Source organism: Gymnodraco acuticeps, unplaced genomic scaffold (genome assembly GCF_902827175.1).
Source record: "Gymnodraco acuticeps unplaced genomic scaffold, fGymAcu1.1, whole genome shotgun sequence".
NCBI classification, from domain to species: domain Eukaryota; kingdom Metazoa; phylum Chordata; class Actinopteri; order Perciformes; family Bathydraconidae; genus Gymnodraco; species Gymnodraco acuticeps.
Genome location: NW_022990270.1, coordinates 2,211,644 through 2,238,588, shown reverse-complemented (window position 1 = coordinate 2,238,588; position 26,945 = coordinate 2,211,644). Strand labels below are relative to the sequence as shown.

The window sequence follows — 26,945 nt, the reverse complement described above, 5'->3', positions numbered from 1 at the left end:
AAAGAAACTATAATCAACGCGGAATGATACACCGTTACGCGGTGGAAGTGCTTGGTAAAGTTAAGGAGCCAATCAGAGGGCGCGTGAGTGCATCATCGCATGAGTCGGACATGTGACTATGGATGGCGTGCTGTGGTTTCCTGAAAAAACTCAGTATTTGGTTACTACGGTTAGTCTTGTCTAGTTAAATTACGTTTTAACGACTCCAACTATCATGTTGTCAGTAGTTTATGTTGGTTCGATTATTCTACGGATATGAAAATCATCGCCTACCTAAATGGTTAATGGAAAGCATAATCAAACGTGTTGCAATATACGGTACTCTCGTAGAAAATACCACAGATATTGTTCACGCACTTGTTTTTAATTGAATCAAAACTGGTGCAATATTTATATATACAATGGCAATTGTTCATTGCCTCAAATGCATTAGTAGTCGCATCCAGCCAGAGTTTAACAGTGATTAACCAAGAATCCTGATACCTTGCTACTGTGCAGTGTTTGAGGCAATACCTCCATCTAGTGATGAATACTGATGTAACAATTTGTTCAATAATGTGCTCTTAGCATATTTTAAGGTTTTTAGGAACACCATGTTGAGTATAACATATATATGTTATTATATAAATTATTCTCAAATCATATCATTTTTTATTATGTGGTTGCGTTTCAAACACACGTTGCGAAATTGCATATTTTAAGCAACCGTTTTTGTTCTACTAAATTGCACAAATTGCAACTTAATATAAAGTTGATTTGTGTATTCCAAATAACTTACAGAGCCTGAAAACTGAGATACACAGAACATTGATATGTTTTGTACATATTTTATAGAATATTTCATAATATTATCTTGTTGCTAATCAGCTGTGTTATGCCAATGGCCGAAAGTAACAACATATAGGAATTGTTTGTCCAGACAGAGCATACGAAACACATGCAAATGTTCCCAGGAAGATTAATTATGGTGTTGTGATAATATGAACAAGCTCTGCCAAAGGAGATGGCAGACTAAAACTAGATCCTAGACAAAAACACTGTCTCCTGTGTCAACTACAGTGAGGTCACATTTGTAACAGTCAGACTCGCAACATAACGGATAAATCAACCTGGCAATGATACTTATATAAGTACTTGATACAGAGCACCCTGCTAATCTTTTTTCTTTTCTCCCTGTGGCATACTGTAGTCCATGTCATCTCTCACTATTCTGTTCTCACCTGTTGGCAGCTGTGGTGGTGTTGGCACTGCTGCTCCCACTGCCCATGTTGCTGTCCCACTGGCTGGAAATAGCCTCAGCATGGATCCACTCCGCTGCCTGAGGCCAATGGACACACCTGTCCAGGTGAGCGACAGATCTGCTATCCAGTCCCCCTGTCCACTGGCCGAGGGCCTGGCTGTCAGTCAGTATTATTGGCTGCTTACTCCTGTGATTCACAGGCCATGAGGTACTGTAAGACACTGTGCTAATGTGCTCAAATAAATCTCAGTGAGCAGTTAGGACACCCTATTGTGTGTATTATTACTGTATGAGTACAAGTGGTACCTCAAATCAAATTATAATGAATGAATACAAGAGGGAAGAAATAAAATGATATCCATTAAGGCACACATAGAAAACATAAAAATCAATATTGCATGATGATAACATTTATCATAATATTAAAAAGGCAAAGACAATAGATGAGGAAATTGTAAACATCGATTTTCCATAGTAGTAGGGTGAAAACTGTGGAAGCAAAATACAAAATGAATGTGTTTTTAGTTTAACAAGTTATAGATATGCAAATCATTTAATATTTCAGTGAACAGGTCATTTCTTCCACAAAAAAAGATAGTGGTTGTAATTCAGAAAGTTCCACGCCAATTACTGTATGTTGGAATATTGATTTAGTAACATGGAGCAAAGAAAAACATTTGTATTTCAATCTGCATTTCCACCTCCTCTATCCAGTTGCACTATAGGAAAAACATGAACCTGGAACACCTGTTCATATACAAGAAGTACCAGGCATTATAAGAATATAAGCAGGATTGACAAAATAAACGGTGTCAAATATGTTTCCCAATTGTGCCATTGTGGTCAATGCCCTTAAGCTGCTGCATTGTGTGCCAAATGAATGTTTAAAGATATCTTAATGTTCTCCTATATCCTGGCTACAGCCACACACTGATCAGACCGTAAGACATGTTCACTTTTTAGGTCAATTCTTAAATTGAACCTTGAGATAATCAAGGTTAAGACTGATTAACTCTTGTTAAGGCCTGATGGTAATTGTCTCACATATCCGTACAACACAGTGTATCATAGATACAAAGGAAATGATATTTGTTGCAATATTTGTTTCTGATATTACTAAATACAACTATTGTTATTGTAATATAAATATAATATTATATTAACTAAGCTTATGCATTTCAGCGTCTATACAACATGCAGTGCTCAAGTATAAAGCACATTGTAAAAAGGATCATATTTATGCTTTCTTTCTTTTAATATATTTAGATGAGACAGTATTATCCATAATCTGACTCCAAACATGGTTGAACTGCAATAGACACTGACTTATGCAATCATACACACACACACAACACACAAACACACGCAGACGCATATACACGAGTAGAGCCATTTTCCTCCTTATTTCTCAGCAGCAGCAGTGCAGTCAGCTGCAGGTCACATGACTTGCTTGCCTGATCTCACTGAGCATGCTCAGACCCCTCAGTGTTGTCAGGCAAAATACAAGGCAGCAGTAGCAGCAACAGCAGCAGCAGCAGAGATCTGCAATAGATAAACACACAGACTCACACACACACCAGTTGGATTGCTCGCAGACACACACCACACGCATTGAGAGCGCTGAACTGGGGAATAGTGGCTCTCGTTTCTCTAACAAATCCTATTTTAATGGGGTTATTGTCATCTATATTTTCAGTGGAAAACAGCCACGGAGAAAGAGAAAGGCAGGTGTGCCCTTTAAGAGGGGGAGCAGCTGAGGCAAGGACGGCATCCGAGTCTCCATCCTCTGTGGAGGTAAGTGTGGATGGATGGGGTGGGGGTGCGGAGCATGGGGGGAGGGGAAAATCCGCCTGACTGCATCTGTGTTTGTGTTAAATATGATGTGTGGGGGGCTCATTTTGCCGCCGACTCTATTGGTATGTGAGACGGGGGGGGGGGGGGTTGGTGTAGGTGCTTGCAGGGTTAAAGATATGGCAGGGCAGCAGACGTATAGGGACAAGGAGAGGAGCTGAAGCGGAAGATGGTGATGACGAGGGAGCTTTGTTTAATAGGATGCAGTGGATGTCTGGAGGAGCCGTGACACAAATAAAAGACCAGGGAGAGAAACACAGATCTTCATTTTGTGGAAAATCGCCCAATGTAAGGTAGAGATGAGCTTAGTGTCTTATGTTAGCCCAGCAAACAAGGGGAAAGATGTATAATTGGTGTTCATTACATTGTCATATGTATAGCATAGATGACTTCATGCTTAGTGGTTTTGCTAAGGCAGTGTGCTCTCGAGTGCCAAGCCATTGCCATCCAGTCTTTGATTGTCAGATTCAGTACTGTTAAATATTAAGAAATGTCTTTTATTTTGGTTTGACATCCACTACACAATGTAAATTGTAATGTGTATTCTGATGCTGCAGTGTTCGTTATGCAACTCTGCATCTGCAGCTTTAAATCTTGTTGAAAGAACATCACGCTCGTTGTTTACATGTCTAACACAAAATGTGATGGGCCGCCATTAAATGCAGTGAACTGTAGCTGCCTCTGTTATATCACACATTTTGTTTTCCCTTACAATTTGTATCCTCATATTCAATATTTCCCCCACCATTTATAGGCAACCTTTATTGTGTTTTCTTAAATTCTTGGGAAATGTCTTTTATTTGTTTTACTCAACACTGTGTGCCAACAATGCCCTCTTTTTATGCTAACCCAGGAATAACATGGCGCTTCAACCATTTCCTTCCATATAAATCATCCAGGCCAATCAAACACGTCAGTTTAACAATGACATCATTCGCTTAGCTCAATAAAGGTGTGCCAACTGTTGGTGCTTCAGTATTAATAGGTACATTTGCTGGGGGAAAAACAAACAACACAAAGAAATGGATACATCTTGGGTACTGAACGCTCAGCAGATATCTCCCACACATTCTCTCCACAGTGATTAATGCCACTCTGAAAGGAACCAGAGATGGCTGTTGCTAGGAAACATGGCAAGGTGAAGTGCAGACCATTGAAAGAAAAAAAGGAGGAGGGCACCGTGTACAAAGCTAGGCATGATGGCCTCTTTGTTTCACGTTGTCCATCCTTTACTGATTTGTAATGTCTATTTCTCCCAGGTTTTGCAGTTCTGAAGAGTGCGAGAAAGAGAGGTGGTCAGACGAAGCTCTCCGGATTTCCGTTCTCGTTCCTTCCACCTGGGAATACGCTGCAATGGTCGGCAGTATTCAAAGGTTTAAACCTGTCTGAGTGAGCCCTATGAACAGCAGACCCAATGGTAAGACAGCTAGGATTCTATTGGTGTAACCACTGCATACGATTAAGCTGTATCATCCATGCATGGTGTGTTTAAGATGTACTAAAGTGGTACATTAAATTACTTTGCCGTCAATGCTAACAGGAGTGAAGCCTTTTCATGGACATTAGGATGTTGTATTAGCTTAATGTCAATGTATAGATTAAATACTGTGGGTTTTTCCAACAGGACCTCCGGGCATCAGGCTTTGCTGGAAATGAGAACAGACATGGTTATTTTCTCCAAAAAAACATAAAAGGATCTCATCAATGATCGTAAATTGAGTGTTCTTTTGAAGGTTGAATTTAGAGCGTTTCCTGTCTTTTTAGAAATAGATCACTCCTCTTCATGTCTCTCTTTGAGATGTTATATAAAGCATTGTTTTGAAGCTGGGTGTTTTGAACGCGAGGCTAAATAGGGAGATGTGAGAAAGGACGTGAGATGAAAGGATGATAGAGAGAGAGGTTGCATTTTCTTTCCGCTCCACTATAATGGCCTTTTCACAATGTGTGGGCCCACAGGACATCAAAGGCCAGTGTTGGACAGACGAGGAGTCGGACGGGGAGAACGAGTCGGAACAGTTCCTGTATGGCATTCAGGTAAAGCACAGGCTACTGGATTACATTACATTACATCTGGTTGTATGTCGGGAAATGTTGTTTTTTACAATGATTGACAATGATTCACATTCACTCTCAAACTTAGGTATTTTTATACCAAAAATACTGTTTTAGTTCCCAACAAACTCTAAAAATGCTTCGGATATGTTGTGTTTTACCGACTTACAAGATCCTCTGCTGTAATGTGTTTGATTGTTTGAGTTGGTTTTGCCGAAAACCACAGGTTTTGTCACAGACCTAGGATTTGGTTTGAGCATTATGCATATTCGGACAAAATATAATGCAGTGGGTTGATAGTAATCCAGTAGTTAATATGTTGCTCTAGTAGGGCAGAACAGATGGACTATGTTAATGCGTCCCCTAATGCAGGGAAAACATATACATTAATATGAAGGATATTCAATGTCCCAATTTTTGACAAGGTTCTGGGCTGTGTCCAAAATATGAATGTTTAAAAACTGACAATAGCACATATTAGATTTTTCACTCAAGTACTATACAGGTTTAGCTTTTCAACACACTTGAAGTCCCAAGCAACACAAAATAAATTTGTCTGGATGCTATTTCTTGTATAATCTCTTAAAGTTCAATGCTTCACTTCCATACAAAATCTTAATCTGTTAGTCATCCTTTTTACTGTTATCTTCCAAGTCCTGTGATTGAAATGTAAATCCAGTCTGGGAACTTAGAGCTCATTTCTATGCAGCCAGAGAACATGAAAGCAGCGCAGTGAAGATAAGGATGAAAGTGAAAGATCTGCACTCAGAGCTCAGGAGAGGAGTGTGACTTCAAGTCTAGACATAATATGACAAACTTAGATCAACTGTTGTTATTAATACTTTAATAAGTTGTTATTCTTGGAGGACAGCACATGTACTGAGGTAACCACAGAATGTATTTCAGGAAATTTAAGCTGAAAAAGGACAAATATATGCCTACAGTTTTTGAAATGTATTTGGACAAAAGTCTTTGCTGAGGCGAGATATTCAGATGCACAGCTGATGTGAGAAGAACCTATATTAATTAAAACACGTTTCTGTATAAGCTCAGCTGTAGTGTTGCAATTGACAATCTGTTTAAGATGAGTAAAAACATAAGCAGAGAAGTCTGAACAGGAATCTAAAACCAGTGAATAAATAGTTGAAGTAATAAATAGTTAGAAGTTATAATGGTTTAAATAGAAACAATATAAAATGTGTCCTTAATAACACCCAGTTTAAAATAATCTCCAAATGTTGAAACTGCTTAGATTTATATCCATGCTCACATATGACATACTGCATTAACTCTCAATCCGTCCCCCACTGAAACAATGTTAAAGCATGGATAATAATACTAAATGCTCCCGTTCCTAGTGTGATGATATGATATAGAATGGCCTCTTTGAAAATGCATATTAAGTTTCACAATGCTTGTTAATATTCAGTGATCTTGATGGATTAGCAGCCCCCCCACATTCAGCCTTCAGAAACATGTTGAACATAAATGAAACGGATCAAGAATTAGAGTGGACATGGTTGTCCCAAAAAGGAAAACATCTGACAGCTTACACAGTTTCTTAACATCCTTCTGTTAAATATGCATCATAAAAACTGTTCTTAACATTGTTTGTGTATTGATTTCCTGCACATAACATGTCCTACTTTGTATGATATGCTTGCCGAACCGCTCTTAGCTATTTTTTCCTGTTCAGCTGTTCATGCTTTGCTTTCTCTGGTTTAAATTTGACATGTGGTGCACTTTGTGTTTTTTAATGGCCATTTTAACATCTGGACAACAGCTGATAATTAGCTTTTTGGCTTCTATGGCCCATGTGAAGTGATGTCGATCATTGTGCATTGTCCTGGGAAAATCATATAATAAATGAACACATTAGGATGATGACAGATGGGGTCACTGAAGGGTATAATTGTGAGCTTCAGTGTTAATATACTGCTGTTTACAGGGGAGCTGTGCGGCGGACCTGTACCGCCACCCTCAGCTGGATGCAGATATCGAGGCAGTGAAAGACATCTACACTGACAGTGCTGTCTCTGTGAGGTACTGTACAGAAACACAACAACACACACAGAAACACAACTGTGTAAGACCTATTTTGAAAAGATTTTGTACATGAGACAATTCAGAGTCATAATGTATTCATTTCCACTAGGCACTGTCTGCGAAATAGGAAAAAAACACACCGGGATATCGAAAATGTTTGAGTGCATCTCATTACTTATGTTGAATGACTGTTTTTTTCCGTCTCTTCACAGGGAGTATGGAACCATTGATGACGTGGACATCGATCTTCACATTAACATCGGTTTCTTAGATGTGAGTCAGCATTCCTCTTTCCCTGCACACACCTCCTCCTTCTCTCCCCATTACTATTCCAACGTTGATATTTTGCAAAGTAACACATCATGTATAATGCATCGTGTGCTCGTAATTTATTTATGCAATGAGAAATGGCCCTAATTAGGATGCTAACTCTGTGTGTATGTGTGTATGTGTGTGTGTCTGACTCAGGAGGAGGTTGCGACAGCTTGGAAAGTTATCAGAACAGAGCCCATTATTCTGAGACTGCGCTTTTCTCTTTCTCAGTACCTCGATGGACCTGGTGAGTAAAGATGTCAGTGTGGATGTTGGTTTTCTGGGAGGGACTTTAGGTATTTGTGCCACTCACTGAGCGTGGGAGGTGAGTACAATATGTGCTATACAAGAGGGAGAGTGAGAAGTGAGAGTGTGTTTCTGTGCACTGTGTAATAATGTTAGTCATCTTTACTCAGAGCCATCAGTCGAGGTGTTCCAGCCCTCCAATAAAGAAGGCTTCAGCCTCGGCCTGCAGCTCAAAAAGTAAGTTGTTTTTGTTGACACCAAGAACATGTCATAGTGAATTACTACTAGCAATACTTAAGATTAAGACCCAATATAAATATGTATCAGAAACTGTAGGTGAATACGTCCCACCTGGGTCCAAGAAAACTGGTGGCAGCAAAACAAACTATTCTCTTTTTAATGAGGATTTCAGGCAGTACCTACTACCTAGTCCTTTTCCATCATTCTGTGAACAACTGTGACCCGCTTTGCATGCGACGCACGGCATGAGTTTGCAAAAAACTGAAAGTACTTTGTTACCTGGCTGTGAGAAATTAGCGTTGTGCAGCCTGCAGCTCTTCATCTAACACTTCACTGTGCTCTATACTCTACCCTGCAATATATCTACAAAAATACAGACTGTTATCAGGTTTCGGCTGCATTTTTGATTATGAATAGCAACCAATGTCATGTTTAAACTCATTGCATTTCCTGTGACTAGTTCACACTAAATGTTAACTTGTTTTTCACCAGTTTAATGTTTTAATGTGAAGCTGCTGTAGGAACTGTTTGGTTTGCATTAGGAGACACTTTAGAATGTTTTCCTGGAATATCACCAAATTGTCCAGCTCACATTAGTGCAAATATAATACTTTCATCAGTGGGTGAAATATAGTGACTTAACATACATTTATTTAAACAAAACTCTTGGGGATTGTAACCTCAAATGTGCAGCATCAGAAATACAAATACCAGATTATTTACTTTTTCATTTTTGGCTGATTTATCCACTGACAAAACATAATAATGCGTACAACAAAAAGAAGGATAATCCACCACTTCAATGTTAACTCACCAATCTTCCTTATTTGTGCCGTATCAGGATCCTGAGCACCTTCACCTCGCAGCAGTGGAAGCACCTCAGTAATGAGTTCCTCAAGGCCCAGCAGGAGAAGAGGCACAGCTGGTTCAAAGCCGGGGGAACCATCAAGAAGTTCCGCGCCGGGCTCAGCATCTTCTCCCCCATACCCAAGTAGGTCTCTCTCTCTCTCTGTATCTCTTTCAAGACATCCTAACAACCATGACTGTGTTTCATAGACAGCATGCTACACATTTAAAGGGGCCCTATTATGCCTTTTCCTGCAGTGTGTTACATAGGTTTTTGCGCATGTAAATGTTTGCAAAGGCTAAAATCCCAAAGTTTCTCTCCCCCCCCCTGCCTCAAGTTTGACTCCTTTGTTTACTTCCGTAACATAATCACCTCACTATGTGACACACATGCTTTTATTGGCTAGCCCTCCAACACATGTAATAAGCGGTTGACCAATCACAACACAGCCGGCCAGCTAACCAATCAGAGCAGACTGGGCTCTGGTTTCAGACAGAGGGTGAAAAGAGTTGCTGCAGCACAGGCAGTATGAGAAGAATAAAGCCCTTTCTGAATGTCACAGAAGAGGGACAAAATAAGATAAGATGAACTTTTATTAATCCCTCGTGGGGAAATTGTTTCTCTGCATTTCCTAGTGTTAGGAGCAGTGGGCTGCCATTTTGAACGGCGCCCGGGGAGCAGTGTGGGGAACGGTGCCTTGCTCAGGGACACCTCGGTAGCACTTGGTCTTGCCGGGACTTGAACTGGTGACCTTCCAGTTGCCAAGCCAAGTCCCTATCGGCTTCGCCACCACCGCCCAAATACAAATATGTACCTGAAAATTAGCATATTCTTTTGAGTCTGTGATTGACAATCCAATAGATTGTTATTTTTAAATAAACACACATTTTCAGCGATGATAATTCCAACACGTCAACAAGGAGTTAAGCTGTTATAATGTGATGTGATGCTCAGTTAAGTTGCTGACGTCTTGAACATTTTATTAGGACATGTCCTGATCTATTTTCTAAACACTTACTGTTTTCAAGTGTCGGCAATCACTCAGGGAGAAGAGCACGGAGGAAATAACCTCAATTACACAATCAGGCTATTTTTGTGTTATTTTTGGCATTACATCTGCCAATGTTCTTGCACTTTTGGGAAGTCGTAAGATATTTTTAAGTGTTCCTGTAACTAAAATGATGCTATTTTTACATGACAATTCAGCTTTTTTCAATTGTAGGTTTTTAGGAGATAACAGAAGGTTGAGGATTACGTTTATTTCTGTGATTCAGCCTGTACCTAGTCACAATATGATGCCTCTTTCTGGATACTTTCTAGGGAATATCCTGTTTCATGAGATGATGTCTACAGTTTGTGTTCATTTTTTAATTTCTATTGTATTTTTCACTTTGAATTTGAATTCCTTTCTTTTGACTTTCTCCTTTGATCTATTGGGAAGCTCTTTGCAACATCAAATCTAGAAAGGTGCTATATTAATACGTTTACTTTACCAACATGCATGTGAACTATATTCCAAGTCCATAGATGTCTGTTGGACAATAGAGAGTCAGTGAAATAAGTACTTTGTGGGGGTCTGCGCTTTTGAAGACTGTAGCAAGGAAGACAAGCAGGAGCAAAATATCTGACTTTGCATGTGTACGATAGACTCAAACTCTAAACGTGACACAACCAAGGGGGGATTACTCTTCTCTGCCTCTGTCTGACTGTGTGAGGCTTTGACAGTGAAGGGTGCACTGGGATCGTATCTCGACCCCCCCCCGATGGAGGTCAGCCTCACAACTGCTATCTTGCCATGCTTACTACTTGACAGGAGTCTCATTTCAAGAGAGTACATGGATAAAAGTGATGGTGATCATTGTATAATAACAGCTAGCAACTAACAGATTGTAGTTTGTGCAAGCTGATATAATAATGTAAGTGTAGCGTGTGTATTTCTTTAATACATTTCACTATAACATTAACCAGGCACTGACAATATGTATGTATTTTTCAAACAATACACTTCTAAAACAACAAACACATTTCTGTGTTGGCATTCCAAGTTAGAAGAAAGATAGATACATGCTTGGTAAAGTAATGTGCATGAATTTTGTCTTGTTTATTTTTTAGGTCTCCAAGTTTTCCTCTGATCCAAGACACAGTTTTGAAAGGGAAGCTGAGCGTCCCTGAGCTGAGGGTGACGCGCCTGATGAACCGCTCCATCTCGTGCACCATGAAGAACCCCAAAGGGGAGCTCTTCAGCTACCCCCCCAACAGCCAGGTCAGTGTCAGCCTGTACTGGGCATCAATCACACATCTCTCAGTTGAAATGTTCATTTGAGGAATTAACACGATCCCACTGTTCTCCTACTTATGTCAGGGTTTCAGAAGGTCCTTAAAAAGTTGCTGAAATGAAGTCCTAACATCGTCCTTACTTGATTTTATAGGTCTTAAAATGAATGCTTTACTGTTGTCTTACCTACAAAAAAAGAGGGTTGTCAGGATTTTTGTATTTCTTTGCTTATACTACATTCAAAAGAAAGGTTTTTCTTACTTTATCTGTACATATTATTGATGTTGTACATCACTTTTTCACTTCAAACATGTCAGTTGATTATTGTATTTCAAACAATTATATGATAATTTTCATTCGTACTCATTTCCAATCATATTTCTGCCTGTATGACTCCAAAAACACAAATGTATCTTATATTGTATTCAATGCATTCTTAAAATGTTCTTCTGAAATCTGAATGGAACTTGTTGAAACCTGCAGAAACCCTGTTATTAGTCTTTAACATGTTTCACTCACATGTCAAGTTGTGGTCACAGTGTTGATGTCTCAGCTCTGAACCTTGACACTGCGTTTGTGTAGAAACTCATGAAGCAAAATGCTGCTGCTGCCTGCTCTCTAAGGCACTGTATATTTCTGTTTTAATCCACTGTAACCCACTCTTACCCTCTTCTCAGTCACCTGCCACCTGCACTTTTCCCACCTGAGTCTTTCCTCCCCCCCACCGTAACATGGCTGCTGCGCCGTTTCCCATAATGCTTTGTCTTCACTTGACTCATCAGACTGTGGCTGTCCCGGCGGCCAGGGCCCCTGCGCAGATTACCACGAGGCAGCTGATTGAATTGTTTTTCTCATCCCAGGCGGGCGGCCACTGCAAGAACATCCCTACCTTGGAGTATGGCTTCTTAGTGCAGGTTAGACCCCGGGGAGATATGAGCTGGGAGCAGAGGGGGGAGGGGGGCTAAAGTGTGTTGTTGTGCAACAGTGGGACCATATCATAGGTTTAACCAGTTGTAGCAAGAGGTGGAAGAAGTACTCAATTCTAAAGTAAAAGTAGCAATACTACAGTGTAAAAATACTCAATTACAAGTTAAAGTCTTGCATTCAGCATACAACTCAAGTAAAAGTACAACAGTATTAGCAACAATCAATATACTGTAAGTATAAGTACAACAACTGCAATTACTTATTTTGTGCATTCCTGAATTATATGTGTAGCAACACTGCAGTGAACAAATACTTAGTTACAAGTAATAGTCATGCATTAAAAATGTAACCTATGTTAAAGTATAAGCATCAAAATATACTTAAATATATACGTAAAAGTATTCAAAATGCTCCATTTCAGAATGATATACAAGTAGCAATACTACAGTTTAAAATGACAAAGTTACAATTAAAAGTCCTGCAATCAAAATGGAGCTTGTGTTACCTTATTACAATTACTACAATAATAATTATTGTTTTATTATGATTGCACTCCATTTTGCAAAGGTGGGGTTTATTTGAAAATGTTTGTATACTGCTGGGTATCTTAACCTTTAATAATATATCAGATGTCTGTGTTTTGTAGTAGTAAATCTGCAAAGTAGATAATGCTGTAAAATGTATTCAGTGGAGTAAAAAGTACAACATTTGCCTTCAAAATAAAGTTAGATTAAAGTACAACGTAGCATAATGTAAAAACACTCAAGTCATGTAGAAGCACCTCTATTTGTTACTTAGGTACAGAATTAAAGTAAATGCACTTAGTTACGCTCCCCCACTGGTCGAAGCCGCTTTACTGAATGGTAGTTTTGTGACATTTCTGCTGCTTAATTCATCTTTATTCTATTACAGCGCTGGAGGTAGAAATGATAACTGAGAGTACCACTCTGGTTTTTCTCCCAACAGATAATGAAGTACTCAGAGCAGAGGATCCCCACGCTCAACGAGTACTGCGTGGTGTGTGACGAGCAGCACGTCTTTCAGAATGGATCCATGCTGAAGGTATGAGCCACAATGGCGGTTCTAGACCAATGTTGTGTGAATGAGAGGACCACATTTGATGCTGGACAAGGGAGACAAAGACAGTGTTCAAGATTTAAACTTTCTTCAGTTCAGTGTAAAGTCAAAAAACATTATTTGTATTTTGTTTTAAAAACAGAATTTGTGTCAATGACGTTACCATTTTTTTTAACACATTAACCTAAATGCAGTTTGGGGCAATAAATACATTATTTATGCAGCCAAACATTGTTTTTATTTGATTTCTTAATATCTTTTGGTATTTGTCTAAGTAAGAGAATTTGTTTGAGTAACTTATTTTCGATGTATTTAATTACATTACTGAAAAAATACCCATTCCTGTTATCTTATGCCCACAATACAGCACAGTACTGGCTGCGACACTATCACAAATGGCATCATCATAGATTTATTATTTTGGAGGGGGGCCACAGGGGGTTCCAAGCACAGTGTTACAGGGGCATTGGCCCTCCAGAACCGCCTTATGAGCGACAAGAAATGGACTTACAGTATGGATTTATAAACCATTCCATATTGGTTCATACATCCAATGTTATGAATAGCATGTGTGTGATGTTCTCCCTCTCTATTAGTACCATGATCCTGTTAATGGATTTTCCGCTATGGTAGTTGTGAAGGAGCAAGATGAAGAGAGAGAGGGAGTGTGCGTCAGTGTGCATGTGCTTTTATATGATATCTAGCACACATTGAAAAGCGTGTATTTTTATCTTTCTTTGTCTGTGTGCATGGCTTTGTGTGTTTGTATAGCCGGCTGTGTGCACCAGGGAGCTGTGTGTGTTCTCCTTCTACACCCTGGGTGTGATGTCCGGAGCAGCAGAGGAGGTGGCAACAGGAGCAGAGGTGACGACCACACAACCGATAGTATATGATATCATTATAAACATATTATTTGTAATTTATTCCTGCAATAGTCCCCCAAAATCCCATTTGAATTTTGGATCGAGTTACAAAAGTATATCTTTCAAAAAGTACTCATTATGCAGTATGGCTCTATTTAAGAATCATACATAACACATTATAGTATTCTAATTATTGAAGCATTAATGTGTTCATCACTTCATTGTTGCACTTAAAGGTGGGGTTTATTTGAACTACTTAATTTGCCGCTGGGTAGCTTAACCTATAATAATATATGATCATGTATGAGTACTGGAGCAGAGGTGATGACAACACGATAGTATATGACATAATTCTATTTATTTGTATTTTTGTAACCCCCCTAAATACTCTTTTGGATTTAAGATCAAAGAATGACTTTATATGTTACAAAAAAATTTTATTTGTAGTTTATATGTTTTATTGGAACTGAGGCAGATATTTCTGTGGTATTGCACTGTCAATAAAAGCATTTAAATAAGTAAATAACAACATCCAATAAAGGAATAAAATGTCATTATAAAATCCCTCTGCCTGCAGGTGGTGGACCTTCTTGTGGCGATGTGTCGAGCTGCACTTGAATCCCCTCGTAAGAGTATCATCTTCGAGCCGTACCCATCAGTCGTTGACCCCAATGACCCCAAGACTCTGGCCTTCAACCCAAAGGTCAGCATCCCCACTTCTAGGATCATGGTTTCTAAATGATAAACACATTTTATTCCAAGATTCAATACCACTAATGCTGTCAGAGCAAAACTAGAATATATATATGTAGTTTACAAGCGTAATGCATGTAGGTATGTCACATCTATGCTTAACCTTACATCATTAGTTGTATCTTTGAAGTGTAGCGTAATGAATTATGTATTTTTCATAAACTGATATGAAGAATTAAGAAATAGTATCAATATTTTGCCAAACTTTTGTGTCTACAAGTGATTTTAGATGTCTGTATGTTGTTCCCTCTGTCATTGCATACAATGGATGTTTGGCTCAACCGATGAACACAGAAGAAGAATTATGAGAGACTGCAGAAAGCATTGGACAGCGTCATGTCCATTCGTGAAATGACACAGGTACAAGGAGAAGATGGGAGGGAAAGAAGTGAAGGGCCACAGTGGATAGGACATAGTTAGTCTTAATGTATAGATGATATAGTTTTATAGTATATAGTATAGTTTTTTAGTTTATATAAGATCATGACTCTACTGTATGTCTACCCAATGTTTGACAATGACCATTACACAGGATTAGTTTACTTCTTCAACGGTTTTTTCTTCACTTCCTTATATTACTTGTGTACCCACTGTGGCTTGGCTGCATCCATACTTTGTATAAATCACATCATAGGAATGTGTCTGAACAACTCCTCATTTGGCTTTTGGAAAACAACATCCTAATATCTGCAAACAACACATGCTTGTATGCTTTTTCCCCCCAGGGCTCATATCTAGAGATCAAGAAACAGATGGACAAACTGGACCCCTTGGCACATCCCCTGCTACAGTGGTGAGTAGAGAGGATCTGCTCAAAAACAGTGTTTACTGTGTTTTGCAGATGGACAGGAAAAGCTCTTCACACCAGTAGAAAGCATGTCAAACTTACTATATTAGATAAAAGATCATGGACAACGCATAAGCGTATGGGCTTATGGCAATCTGCCTTATTATGGAGACATTTTGACATTTTACAAAAGCACAGTTATACATTTGAGCAAAACAAACTAATAGTCGCTGTGACACAGCAACCCACTGACCCTCTTTTTCGCAGGCGACCTCGTGTATATATACTGATAATATCTATAATTGCTATCCATTCGAACATCCCGAAACATCAGGATCAAACTATATACATGAAAATGTCACAAACAACAACCATAACCACCTTTGTTATCAACACGACAAAAACTCTTACTGAATTCAATCACGGCTCCTTCATAAATAATGATGAATTTCATTTGGCTGGTTTTAGACTCCTGATATTGTGAACGTTGGCTCATTTGCACACTGCCGCTTCTTACTATGACACATGAACAGAACAAAGCCATTTATAATATTATTAGTAACACTTGTGTTTTTCCTACTATTCCTAGGTCAGCTTATCTGTTTTTAAAAATGCTTATGATATTCTCTGTGTGTTTTTGCAGGATTATTTCCAGTAACCGGTCTCATATTGTCAAGCTGCCTCTGAGTAGGGTAGGAAACAAGAATGGCTTCCCCTCGAATGCCCTTTATCAAATCAGTTTCTTATTACTCCTACGTTCTGTCGTTAAGTGCTTCATACTAACTCTCTTTTTGTCTCTCTTGCTCTCCCTCACATTCCCTCATGACCTCATTGTGCTAGCAACTGAAATTCATGCACACCTCCCACCAGTTCCTGCTGCTCAGCAGCCCCCCGGCCAAGGAGGCTCGTTTCCGCACTGCCAAGAAGCTTTATGGCAGCACCTTCGCCTTCCAGTGAGTCCCCTCTGTTCCTCTCATTAGCCGACGCAGCATGCATCCCATCAAGGCTCTTATGTTTTAGCTGAATGACTACTTTGAAGCTTATAGCTTGTAGAGAGTCACACATTAATGCTGTTACATTTTGTGGTTATTATGTTGTTAAGCTTGTGGATTTTGGACAAATATAATGTGACAAATCAAGTTAATGTTCATGTTTTATTTTCCCTAAGTAAAAAAAAACATACATTATTGACTCGAATTAAGCATAACCACTCCTGTATAATTGAATGACTAATTTGAAGCATATAGCTTGTGAAGTCACAGTTACAGAAATGATTTAGGCTATTGTAAAATATGTTAATGTAGTTATTTCTATTGTTAAGCTTTGGCTGTAAATATAACGTGAGAAATCACTCACTGTACATAATTGATCTTGAATCCAGCATAGTCCCTGAAATGCATGCATAATCTAGCATTACAGCAGTACACTGTGTCAAGCATGAACTCTTCTCTAGAGCACCTGGTCATTATGCTGCGGATGGAGTAGCAACTCGAGCTGATTTTAATGGAACCATAACAAACAACAGCACCGAGCGCTGACCACTCGCTTGGACTGAGAAACCGAATCGCTCCGCCAGCACATGGAGCCAGCAGTATCTGTGAGATGGAGATTGGTACTGTAGCAGATGGGGCTCTGCTGAATATTTTAAAGGCACACGGCCCATGTGGGACAGATAACACATGAGCAGCGCTGACACTGTCTCTTTACGCTGTCTCTTTATGTCGGCTTGGCTGCCGTGATTTGACATTGATATAAATGGATTAATAGAAAATATAAATACATTTCAGCGAGATTTGGGAAGGAATCAATTAAAAGCATATATACGTTATATTAATAACAGCTTCAAAACTAGTTTAAAAATAAAAGCACTCATGACACGGCTGTTTATTTTATTTTAAGACCTGTCTTGGGAGATGTATTCAAATAACCCATACTGTGCTGAAGACATCAGTGATGGGTTGTCATCTTTGATCTTCATTTTTATAATATCTTTTAGCATTCAGTCATTTCAATTTGGAGTACTGTGATAATGTAACAACATTTTTGCAAAAATAGAGAGCTTGAATAAACTCTCTTTATGAATTCTCAACAGGTTTAAAACAATTCTGAAGTAAAAAGCAGCAATTCTCAAGTAACACATTTCATTGCTTTTTTTACAGTAATATTCATGACATTGAGAAAATCAATATTATAATAGTAAAGGAAATGATAGAGTTATCCAGTGACGATGCATATTTGCAGGCTGACACGGAAATTCTCCCTCAATAAAAGCCAGTGGGATTTCTCCATTTCGAAAATATGCTTTGATGCAAACAAACATTTATGATACTTATTCATTTTGTTCAGCAGGATCATCTCCACACATTAACCACCGCTGTGTGACTGTGTAAATGAAAACACTTGAAGTAAAAAGCTAACTATGACTTCAACTCATCGCTGCTGAGCTAAAGGTGGCTAACATTCAGCTTGATGACGTGTAATCGTCTCATCAAGACACTTTTTTAGCAACTGCTGTATTTAAGACACGTTAAGCTTCACACATCCACTAGAAGGGTGAACATCTCCTCACCAAAAACGTTTTTAGAAATGAACCTTTGAGACGAGGGAATCGGAAGTGGTAAAAGGCCAACTCCTTCCTGTGTTTTAGTACTCATTCCTGCACTCAATTCCATTTGGTAACCCCCTATAATGAAAGTCAAAGGTTACAGCGAGAATGTGACAGTGTACTTTCGAGCAGCATGGATCTGGCCCACTACCCACCGGTGGTTGGACACTGTTTATATTCACACAGCACTTTGTTTTATCTCTTCTTTCTTATCTCTCCCTCTCTCTACACTTGCTCTAGTGGTTCCCATATAGAGAACTGGCACTCTGTTCTGAGAAATGGACTAGTCAATGCCTCGTATACCAAACTGCAGGTACGTAACCCTGGCAGTTCTCTGGAATTTACGATGCATCTCCTCTCGGACAGCGAGCCTGCTCTCTGATAGAACAGGCTCGCTGTCCGGCTGATTCATTTTTGCAGTTAATGGATGCCAGCTTCCCTTTCGTCAGCTTTGCATTTGGCATTTTAGCGAGCGGGGCACACGGTTAGATCTTCCCGACCAATGTCTGCTGCTCTGTGAGGCAGACAGCAGCGGACAGCACGTCTCATCCTGTTGTGGGACAAAGGGGGGGGGGGGGGGCTGTGGTGTCCGCTGTGATGTCGGAGGCTGTCTGTGTGCCCCGTGGGGGTGAACCACCTAGAGCACTGAGTAGGCTAGGTCTGAAGCTGGAGGATGCAAAGGACAAGCTCCATGGTAGTGAGTATAGACTTCCTGTGGGTGAATAAGGAGGGCTTCACTAAAAGGTCAGTAACTGGCACCTCACTTGTTGTTTTCAAACTTGAGCTGAGCAATAGTGCTGAAATGTATCAAACTTTTATAGAAAATCGTTTTAGGGACTTGTGTGGTATCTAAATAGCAGTAAGTGCAATATTTAGTAAAGGTAATGTATGTAAAAATATCATTCTGATTGGAGTATTGGCCTAAAAACTGTATTCAACAGACTCAATAAAGAATCCCTGTTTGGTACAGATCCATTTAAAAAATGAAACCCTGGTCATTTGAATATTTTTCCATTATAAAGTGAATTATGTTTCAAAAATTATTATTATCATATACATTCAGAAAAACATGAGCGCAATAATGCAGGCCTACTTAGTTGCCTCAATTCATTAAAATACTATCTACCAAATGGGTACAATTTCAAATCAGGACCATAAATAGTTTTAATACAAAAGCAGACAAACATGCTTTTCTTCAGAGTGCGTTCTGATTTGACTCTGCATCAGACTTCACATTGCATTTACAAAGTTGTCCTTGTTGCACTTTGTGAACCAGGTCTGGAAAGGATAAATAATAAAACTAGAAAAGATGAAGTGAGAACTAGAGAACGCAGAATTGTCTCATTTGCGACAGATAATGACTGCTTGAAGACACACCTGAAAATAGATGAGAAACAATTAAATGTGAAATCTCAGGGTTCTTTGAAACACTCACGTCGGCCGTGATTGCTCTGTCATGCTGATGTGTTTCATTTATGCCGGCTTTGTTCTCCAACTTTTTGAACTCTCCATCTTTGATCTCGTCTGGCTTCTCTTTCTCCTCCCTGTTTCACCTTCAGCATTGACACCCCCCCCCCCCTTCTGTCATTGTGTCTCACATGAGGAGGAGGACTGAGTCTGCCTCCAGCTCCAACCATCACACAACACCTCTTGTCTATTGCTCCTTTTGATTTCTTCCAGATGTGCCATGTCCTGACCCCCACCTCACATTTCATCCCTGAGTTTCTCCTTCCTTTCATGTGGTTTCACCGCGGTTCATGAACACTTGTCCGTGTCACAGCTGTGGTCCTTTTTCCTTTTCCTCATCCTGGACATGCTTGTGTGTGGAGGCTCATGATCATTGTCAATCCTCATCATACTTCACCATCTTTACGTTCAAACCGGAAAACATGTTGTCATTTTAAACGCGATTCAAGAGCATCACATGACCTTCTCTCGACTTTATTATGGTGTCATGGGAAAATATTTTGCAGTTAAAAGGTGTGACTGTGTGGGCTGTAGGAGTTTACCGGATTAATTAAACTCTTCTTTCTTTTGCTGTTGCGATCCACTGTCTTTGGATTTTCCTGTGTGTGTGTGTGTGTGTGTGTGTGTGTGTGTGTGTGTGTGTGTGTGTGTGTGTGTGTGTGTGTGTGTGTGTGTGTGTGTGTGTGTGTGTGTGTGTGTGTGTGTGTGTGTGTGTGTGTGTGTGTGTGTGTGTGTGTGTGTGAGTGAGGTGGTCTTGTGCAACTGCTCAGTGACCCTTCCTTCCTTCCTGCTCTTTTCAAACCCAAGCTGCATGGGGCAGCGTATGGAAAGGGCATCTATCTGAGCCCCATCTCCAGCATTTCTTTTGGATACTCAGGTAGGAAAGAATCACTCCTCGCCACTCAGACCCCTCCGGCCCACCCCCCCTCTCCCTTTTATACCACCATGTTGACTGAGTGCGCTCTCTGTTTGTAACGTGGCCTGATAATCATCCTGGAACACTTCATTTTCACATGTGGGATCTTCCCGTGCTCTCTTGTCGTGCCGCTCTGTGTTGTGTTTGATCGTTGTGGGTGCTGGGCCTCGGGCCTTCTTTCTCTGAGCTTGTGTGCCGCCTACCATACATTATGTCGTGGTTGTGAAAAATGGAGCTGTCACTGGATCTGTGTTTGTTACTTTGTTGGCTTTTAATATTACTTTCTCCTGTGTCGGGTGGTGGTGAAGAGGCAGTTTAACCCTGAAAGCCTTACATTGTGTATTCCTGCTCTCACACCATTTTAAAGGTATATTTTTTTAGGTTTTTGTGTTTTGTCGATTATTTTGAAATGAGATTGTCAGGTTGCCAAACCCATGTTAGTATTTTTAAGAAACCCCTACTCAATGGTTTTGTAGTTTCAAGGAAATATGTAGAAATAATAATTCTCATAATAATAATGCTCAATTGCTGGCATTTAGCTCTCTGTTTTACTCTTTCCTGCCTAATCAAATTCAATGGTGACACTTTCTCTGCGTCCATGTCTATCATGCAATATAAGCATAATACAGTGCACTAAAATCAGCTTATACACTGTATAATAAAAGTAATATTAACAAATACCTACTTAAAGGTAGGGTAGGTAAGAATGGAGAAACCAGCTCGAGTGCGCTAGAATTTGAAAATATGCAGCCGGAAAAAATCTGCCCCTTCCTTCAGACCTTCCTACAGAGCCCCTCCTCCAACACACACGAACGCGCACATGACCAATGAGGGCACGAGATAAGTTTGTGCACAGATGGAAGGCTGACAGGCAGGTAGGCCATCCAGTTACTTTAGCCGGGCCGGCTCAGATGATTGGTCGTCATTTTAATGTATTTATTGTCAAAGCATTTAATTTATTCATTGCTATCGGGATGTGAAGAGCATTCCATGGAATATAACAAAAAGTGTTTCTGAAGTGAATTACCTACCCCACCTTTAAGTTGAAATATCAGAATGATTGGTATAATTAAAAAAGGCAATTTTTATGATAAATAAACTAAAAGTGGTACTTCTTCACCTTTTTGTCTCGATGCTGATGACCCATGCCATGTGGCAGTTTATTTTCTAAATGTAACCATATTCAGTAGCCTTTTCAAACAACCTTGATATGAAGGTTAGCACTGTGGGTAATACTTCCTGTGCACCAGCAGCTGCAGACAGTAGAGGAAGGTTTCTCACAGATCTGAGGTCGCTCTGACTCTGGTTGTTTGCTCTCTGTGTGCTGCTTCTTGCAGGGATGGGGAAAGGACAGCACCGCATGCCCACCAAAGATGAACTGGTGCAGCGCTACAACCGTATGAACACCATCCCACAGGTACTGCACATAATCCTCTCCTAAATGCGTACCATCTCTTTTTCAAATATAGTGCGGCACTACTAATCCAGACTGCACACAACAAAAGACAAACATATCCAAACAAAGCGTGAAAAGGTGGGCGTGACGACGACGACTACGACGAACACGAACGACGACAGACGACCACCACCACAACCAACCACCACCACCACACACCACCCCCATCCACCTACCACCACCCACCACCACGTCCACTGACCACCACAACTTCACCTACCACCACCACACCACCACCACTCACATCCACGACACGACCCACCATCCAACCACTGACCAACCACTACCACGCACGATACACCACCACCACCACCACCAACTCACCACCACCACCCCACCACCACCACCACCACCACCACCACCACCACACCACGACCACGGACCACCACTCACCCACCACCAACCACCACCTACCACCCACCCACCACGACCCGACCACGACCACGACCACCACCACGCACCTGACCACGACCACCACCCACCACCCACCATCCACGACCACCTCACGACCACCACCACGACAACCACGCCACCACCACCCACCACCACCCACCCCCGACACACGACCACCCCACCACGCTACATCGACACCACCACCACCACCACCACCTACCACACAACCCACACCACCACCACCACCACCACCACCACCACCACCACCAACAACCTCACCACCACCACTCCACACCACCACACTGACCACCACCACCCCCACCACCATCTCACCACCACCACCCCACCACCACCACACCACCACTCACCACCACCACACCACCACCACCACACCACCACCACCGACGACCACCGCACCACCACCACCACCACCACCACCACCACGACTGCACCACCCACCACGACCCCCACGACCTACGACCTACCACTCACTACCACGACCACCCCACCCACCACCCGACCAACGACACCACCCTACCACACACTCCACCACCCCGACCGACGACCACCGACCACCACCACCACCACCACCACGAAGACGGACGACGACTACCACGACCACGACGACGACGACGACGATCGACTGACGACGACCACGACCTACGACGTACGACCACGACGACGACGCCGACGACCACGACCACCTACTGACGACGACGACGTCCCACGACCACGAACACGACGACGACTACGACGACGACTACGACGACGACGCAACGACGACTGACAGACCACTACCCTACTGATCGTACGACCAACTACTACGACTGACTAACTAACCACTACCACCACTAACGTCCTACTACTACACTTACCACATACCCACCATACCAACTACCACTACTGAACGACTAACTACTACTACTACTACTACTACTTCAAATCACTATGCTTTAGTTAAAACTATTATAGGGTTTACAGTTTGAGTGTTTGTAATTCTCAATGTCTGGTTACAGCTCAGTTAGATCACGGTATTCACTGAAGCAGGGAAGAGTTTGAACTGTTGTCTCTTTTCAACAGAGCCGTCCAATACAATCGAGGTTTCTTCAGAGTCGGAATCTGAACTGCATCGCTCTGTGTGAAGGTAATAAGCAGCAAGAAGGTATCATATGTTTTATACGATATAATATGGGGCTTTATTTGATTGATATGATGATATATTGATGTGTTTCTCTCTCTAAACAAACACACATTCAAATGAAAGTTTGATTCACATTATAATATAAGTACGATATTTCCTTTTTATTAATACAAAAGAAATGACACAATAAAAGCAAAACAAGAAGAGAATCGCTAACACAATTATAATTAAATCCAAACAGTAGGCTCACAAGACTAATTGTGCAGTCAAAAAAGGTCATAGCAATCATCATAATCTCATCATAATCATTATAATAAGAGGTAAACAATTAGATATAAACAAAATAAATTATGTGCATCAGTTATGATAATATAAGCCCTTAAGCTGCAGTGCATCTAACGGAGTATCAAAAAGAACAGCAACAACCAATAATATTAATGATAGTAACAGATATAAATATAAACCACAGTTTCTAATTGAGTGTTTTCTATTCGACAGTCATCACGTCTAAGGATCTGCAGAAACATGGGAACATCTGGGTGTGTCCAGTATCCGACCACGTCTGTACACGCTTCTTTTTTGTGTAAGTAATCCCACATTTTTTTAACACCTTGGAAATGCCTACAAAAGAAAGTGTGTAATGACAAGGTGTGTTGGCATAGCAGCCAGGCGGCCAGTATAAAAAATAATCATCACGCTTCATTATCACTTAAATTGCATAGTTTATCACTCAGGTTTTTCCTGCTAAACCACACATGATGAAGGTGGTTTGATGAAGAATTATGGTATATGCTGCAGTTGTCCCTCATCCCTCATCATCACTTTAAATAAGCAGTGAATAAAAGATGGCTGAGTGGAGTTACCGCTCCACTAAACTGGGTTCCTCTCAGGTCAGAGCCTTTTAACAGGAGGTTTTCAGCTGTGTGTTGAAGCTATGCGTTAGGGCTTTGAGTCTGAGCTTTGGAAACAGGCATTAACCAGATGGCACAGTCTATTATCACGTCTACTGCTGTCTTCTGATTGGGAAATTAGATTTGAGAATGCCTGCAATCACATTTAAATCGCAGCTAAATATAATTAAATTCTGAACTTGTGCTCAGCATATGCTTGGGTTCTTCAGCTTGAAGAAATGTTGACAGGATTAGAATGAAAATGTAAAGATTTCTTGAATCAGACCTAACAATGCTTTTTCTAAAATCACTGTGAACCTCTTGCTTCCTAGACAAGATTAACTTAAAGTGGTTAATTTGGACTATTTATCATCATCATTATGCCTTGTTGATGCGATACTAATAAACTTTGGCTGCTTTTAACTAATATTGGGCGTGAGCAAGAGAAAGGGATAAAAACTGAAGCAGCTATTGATGAAAAGCTTCAAAACACAATACCAACATCACATCTGAAGACCAGCTTTTCTGTATGTACCTACTTTTGATTCTCACTGATTCCTATGTGAACTCAACTACTCTGTGTTTTACCTATTGCAATTGTTATTTTTTATTTATACTGTTACTTTCTTCTTTTATTCTAGTTATCCTTGTGTAGACACTTAGCCTGTGTTTCTCTCTTTTATTGCCGATGCTGCTCGGACATCTGATTTTTCCTAAGGGGAATAATACGTTTTATGTTATCTCATGTCAACTCATCCATGTATATGTGCAGGTATGAGGATGGCCAAGTAGGAGATGCTAACATCAACACCCAGGAGCCTAAGGTGCAGAAGGAGATCATGCGTGTGATTGGGACCCAGATCTACTCCAGCTAATGGTGGTTATCCATACCTGTCTCTGGGGGGGGGGGGCACGCGGGCAGGCAGCCAGCGAATGTTTGGGCGGGCTGACCTCAGGCCGGATGCTAACGGCCGAGCTAACTCTTGAGCACATTATCTCTCAAGTCGTTTTGTCCTGGTCCTCGTTTTCCTCTCCCTTCTTTGTTCCTCTTCTCCGAGTGGCTTCGTTTTACATTCTCATTTAACCTCAAGTTTGGTCTGCTTTTCTGAGTTTTGTGTCAGTTAGAACTGCAAGTAGTAGTCACTGCTAAGTCTCTCCACAGTTTATCCTCACTTGCCGCACTTTCACTGATCCTTCTGACTACTTTTATTTATCATTATTCTTTGTGAATATCTAGTAAAGAAGAAATAATCACCCCAAACGATAATGTGTTCCCCTTGTGGCAAATAAGTGATGGATTGACATGCATATAGAAGTGTGTTCTCTTATTGTGTTTGCAAAGGCATTATCTGCGATCCGTTTGTTTAATATTCTTTGACTAATGACATGAATTAAGGTCTGTGACATAGTTATCTGGGGGGCAAGCACTGCTCTGTCGTTTTGTCCTTGTCTGCTCCCAGAATCCAATAAGCGAGGTGTGGCTTGAAATCGAGTTACATACACTGAAGGCACTTTGTTTTTGATAACATTATCAAATGTAAAAATCCAGACATTAACATTATTATGATTTTCTTCAATGATTGATGCACTTTCAAAACCTCAGAGCCCCAAAACGTCCAACAAACAGGATATTAAAGAAAAAAATACTTTTATCTCACTGGACATACGTATAAAAGGGCAGGCTGAACGACGTCATTAAATTAAAGAAACAAACACTGGATTTAATATAATCTGTCAGGCGCCGTCATTTAGTTCAAGTCACCTTTCCTCCGAGGGGTGCATATCTCATTTTGAAATAAATCTGTTTGTGTATGAACTACACTTTCCATTGGAGTCACAACTAACAAAATCCAATGTACAGAAAATCATGGACAATTTTACCAAAATATCTACATCCAGTCCAGGTGAGCTCACATCCTCCCCGGCCTCTGCCTGAAGGACACTGGATGGAAAATGGCAACCTTGTATAGCTAATCAAGTTTATCAGTTAGTCATGTACTGTATGTATGTATGTACGTGTGGGTTTGTATTTTCTTGACATTATACTAGACATTGCACTTATTCAACGTTTGCCTAAACTGGAGAAATGGACTGTCCTCGGACCTGCAGGACACCGGTAGAGGAGGAACAGTGGAAGAAAAAGTATTTATGGTGTCAGGAAGACTATAATATTCATCATCTTAAACCATGTCGGTGCTGAGACGGGCTTTCAGTGTCTCCTGGAAGTAAGACTACTGAATGGACTTTAAGAGACTACTGAAAGAGAGCGACTTGTACATAAGGACATTGGAGACCTCTTTGAAATGTATTGCCCTGAAAGAAGTGGACATGTACAGCTTACTCATTCTGTTGCGGGACTGTGCTAATAGCTGGTGCCTGTTTTTTTGCCAAGAGGTTTGAGCTGCGAGTGTCTTAGAGAATGTATTCTCTGGCTGTCTGTCTCCGGTGAGTTATGTTTTTAAAGATGATGTCGACGACAACGATGGTGATTACGATGCTGATGATGAAAGGCGACGATGCAGAGAAAAAAAAAGAATAAAGCCTGATTTTGCACAGTTTTA

The 26,945-nt window shown here is 40.6% G+C and overlaps 1 protein-coding gene across 12 annotated transcripts; it reads left to right on the top strand.

Annotated features, from left to right (window-relative positions):
• The first annotated feature begins 68 nt into the window (after positions 1 to 68).
• LOC117549194 (protein mono-ADP-ribosyltransferase PARP6) lies at positions 69 to 26,945 on the top strand. Of its 12 annotated transcripts, none has more exons than XM_034220856.1 (23): positions 69 to 169; positions 1,231 to 1,345; positions 2,937 to 3,034; positions 4,351 to 4,508; positions 5,048 to 5,125; positions 7,092 to 7,186; positions 7,402 to 7,462; positions 7,658 to 7,748; positions 7,918 to 7,984; positions 8,829 to 8,978; positions 10,947 to 11,097; positions 11,892 to 12,023; positions 13,003 to 13,098; positions 13,885 to 13,977; positions 14,554 to 14,679; positions 15,024 to 15,089; positions 15,455 to 15,522; positions 16,160 to 16,469; positions 18,362 to 18,434; positions 21,842 to 21,921; positions 23,434 to 23,497; positions 23,993 to 24,077; positions 25,157 to 26,945. In XM_034220856.1, exons 4-23 carry the CDS (start codon positions 4,506 to 4,508, stop codon positions 25,257 to 25,259), a joined length of 1,992 nt encoding a protein of 663 aa, XP_034076747.1. In that variant the 5' UTR covers positions 69 to 169; positions 1,231 to 1,345; positions 2,937 to 3,034; positions 4,351 to 4,505; the 3' UTR covers positions 25,260 to 26,945. The 12 variants fall into 12 exon arrangements, 10 of the variants coding, with proteins under 10 accessions (XP_034076747.1, XP_034076748.1, XP_034076755.1 ...); XM_034220864.1 differs by lacking the exons at positions 69 to 169; positions 1,231 to 1,345 and adding an exon at positions 20,396 to 20,465 and having other exon boundaries at positions 2,718 to 3,034; positions 11,970 to 12,023; positions 16,160 to 16,208; positions 16,357 to 16,469; XM_034220863.1 differs by lacking the exons at positions 69 to 169; positions 1,231 to 1,345 and adding an exon at positions 20,396 to 20,465 and having other exon boundaries at positions 2,718 to 3,034; positions 15,027 to 15,089; positions 16,160 to 16,208; positions 16,357 to 16,469.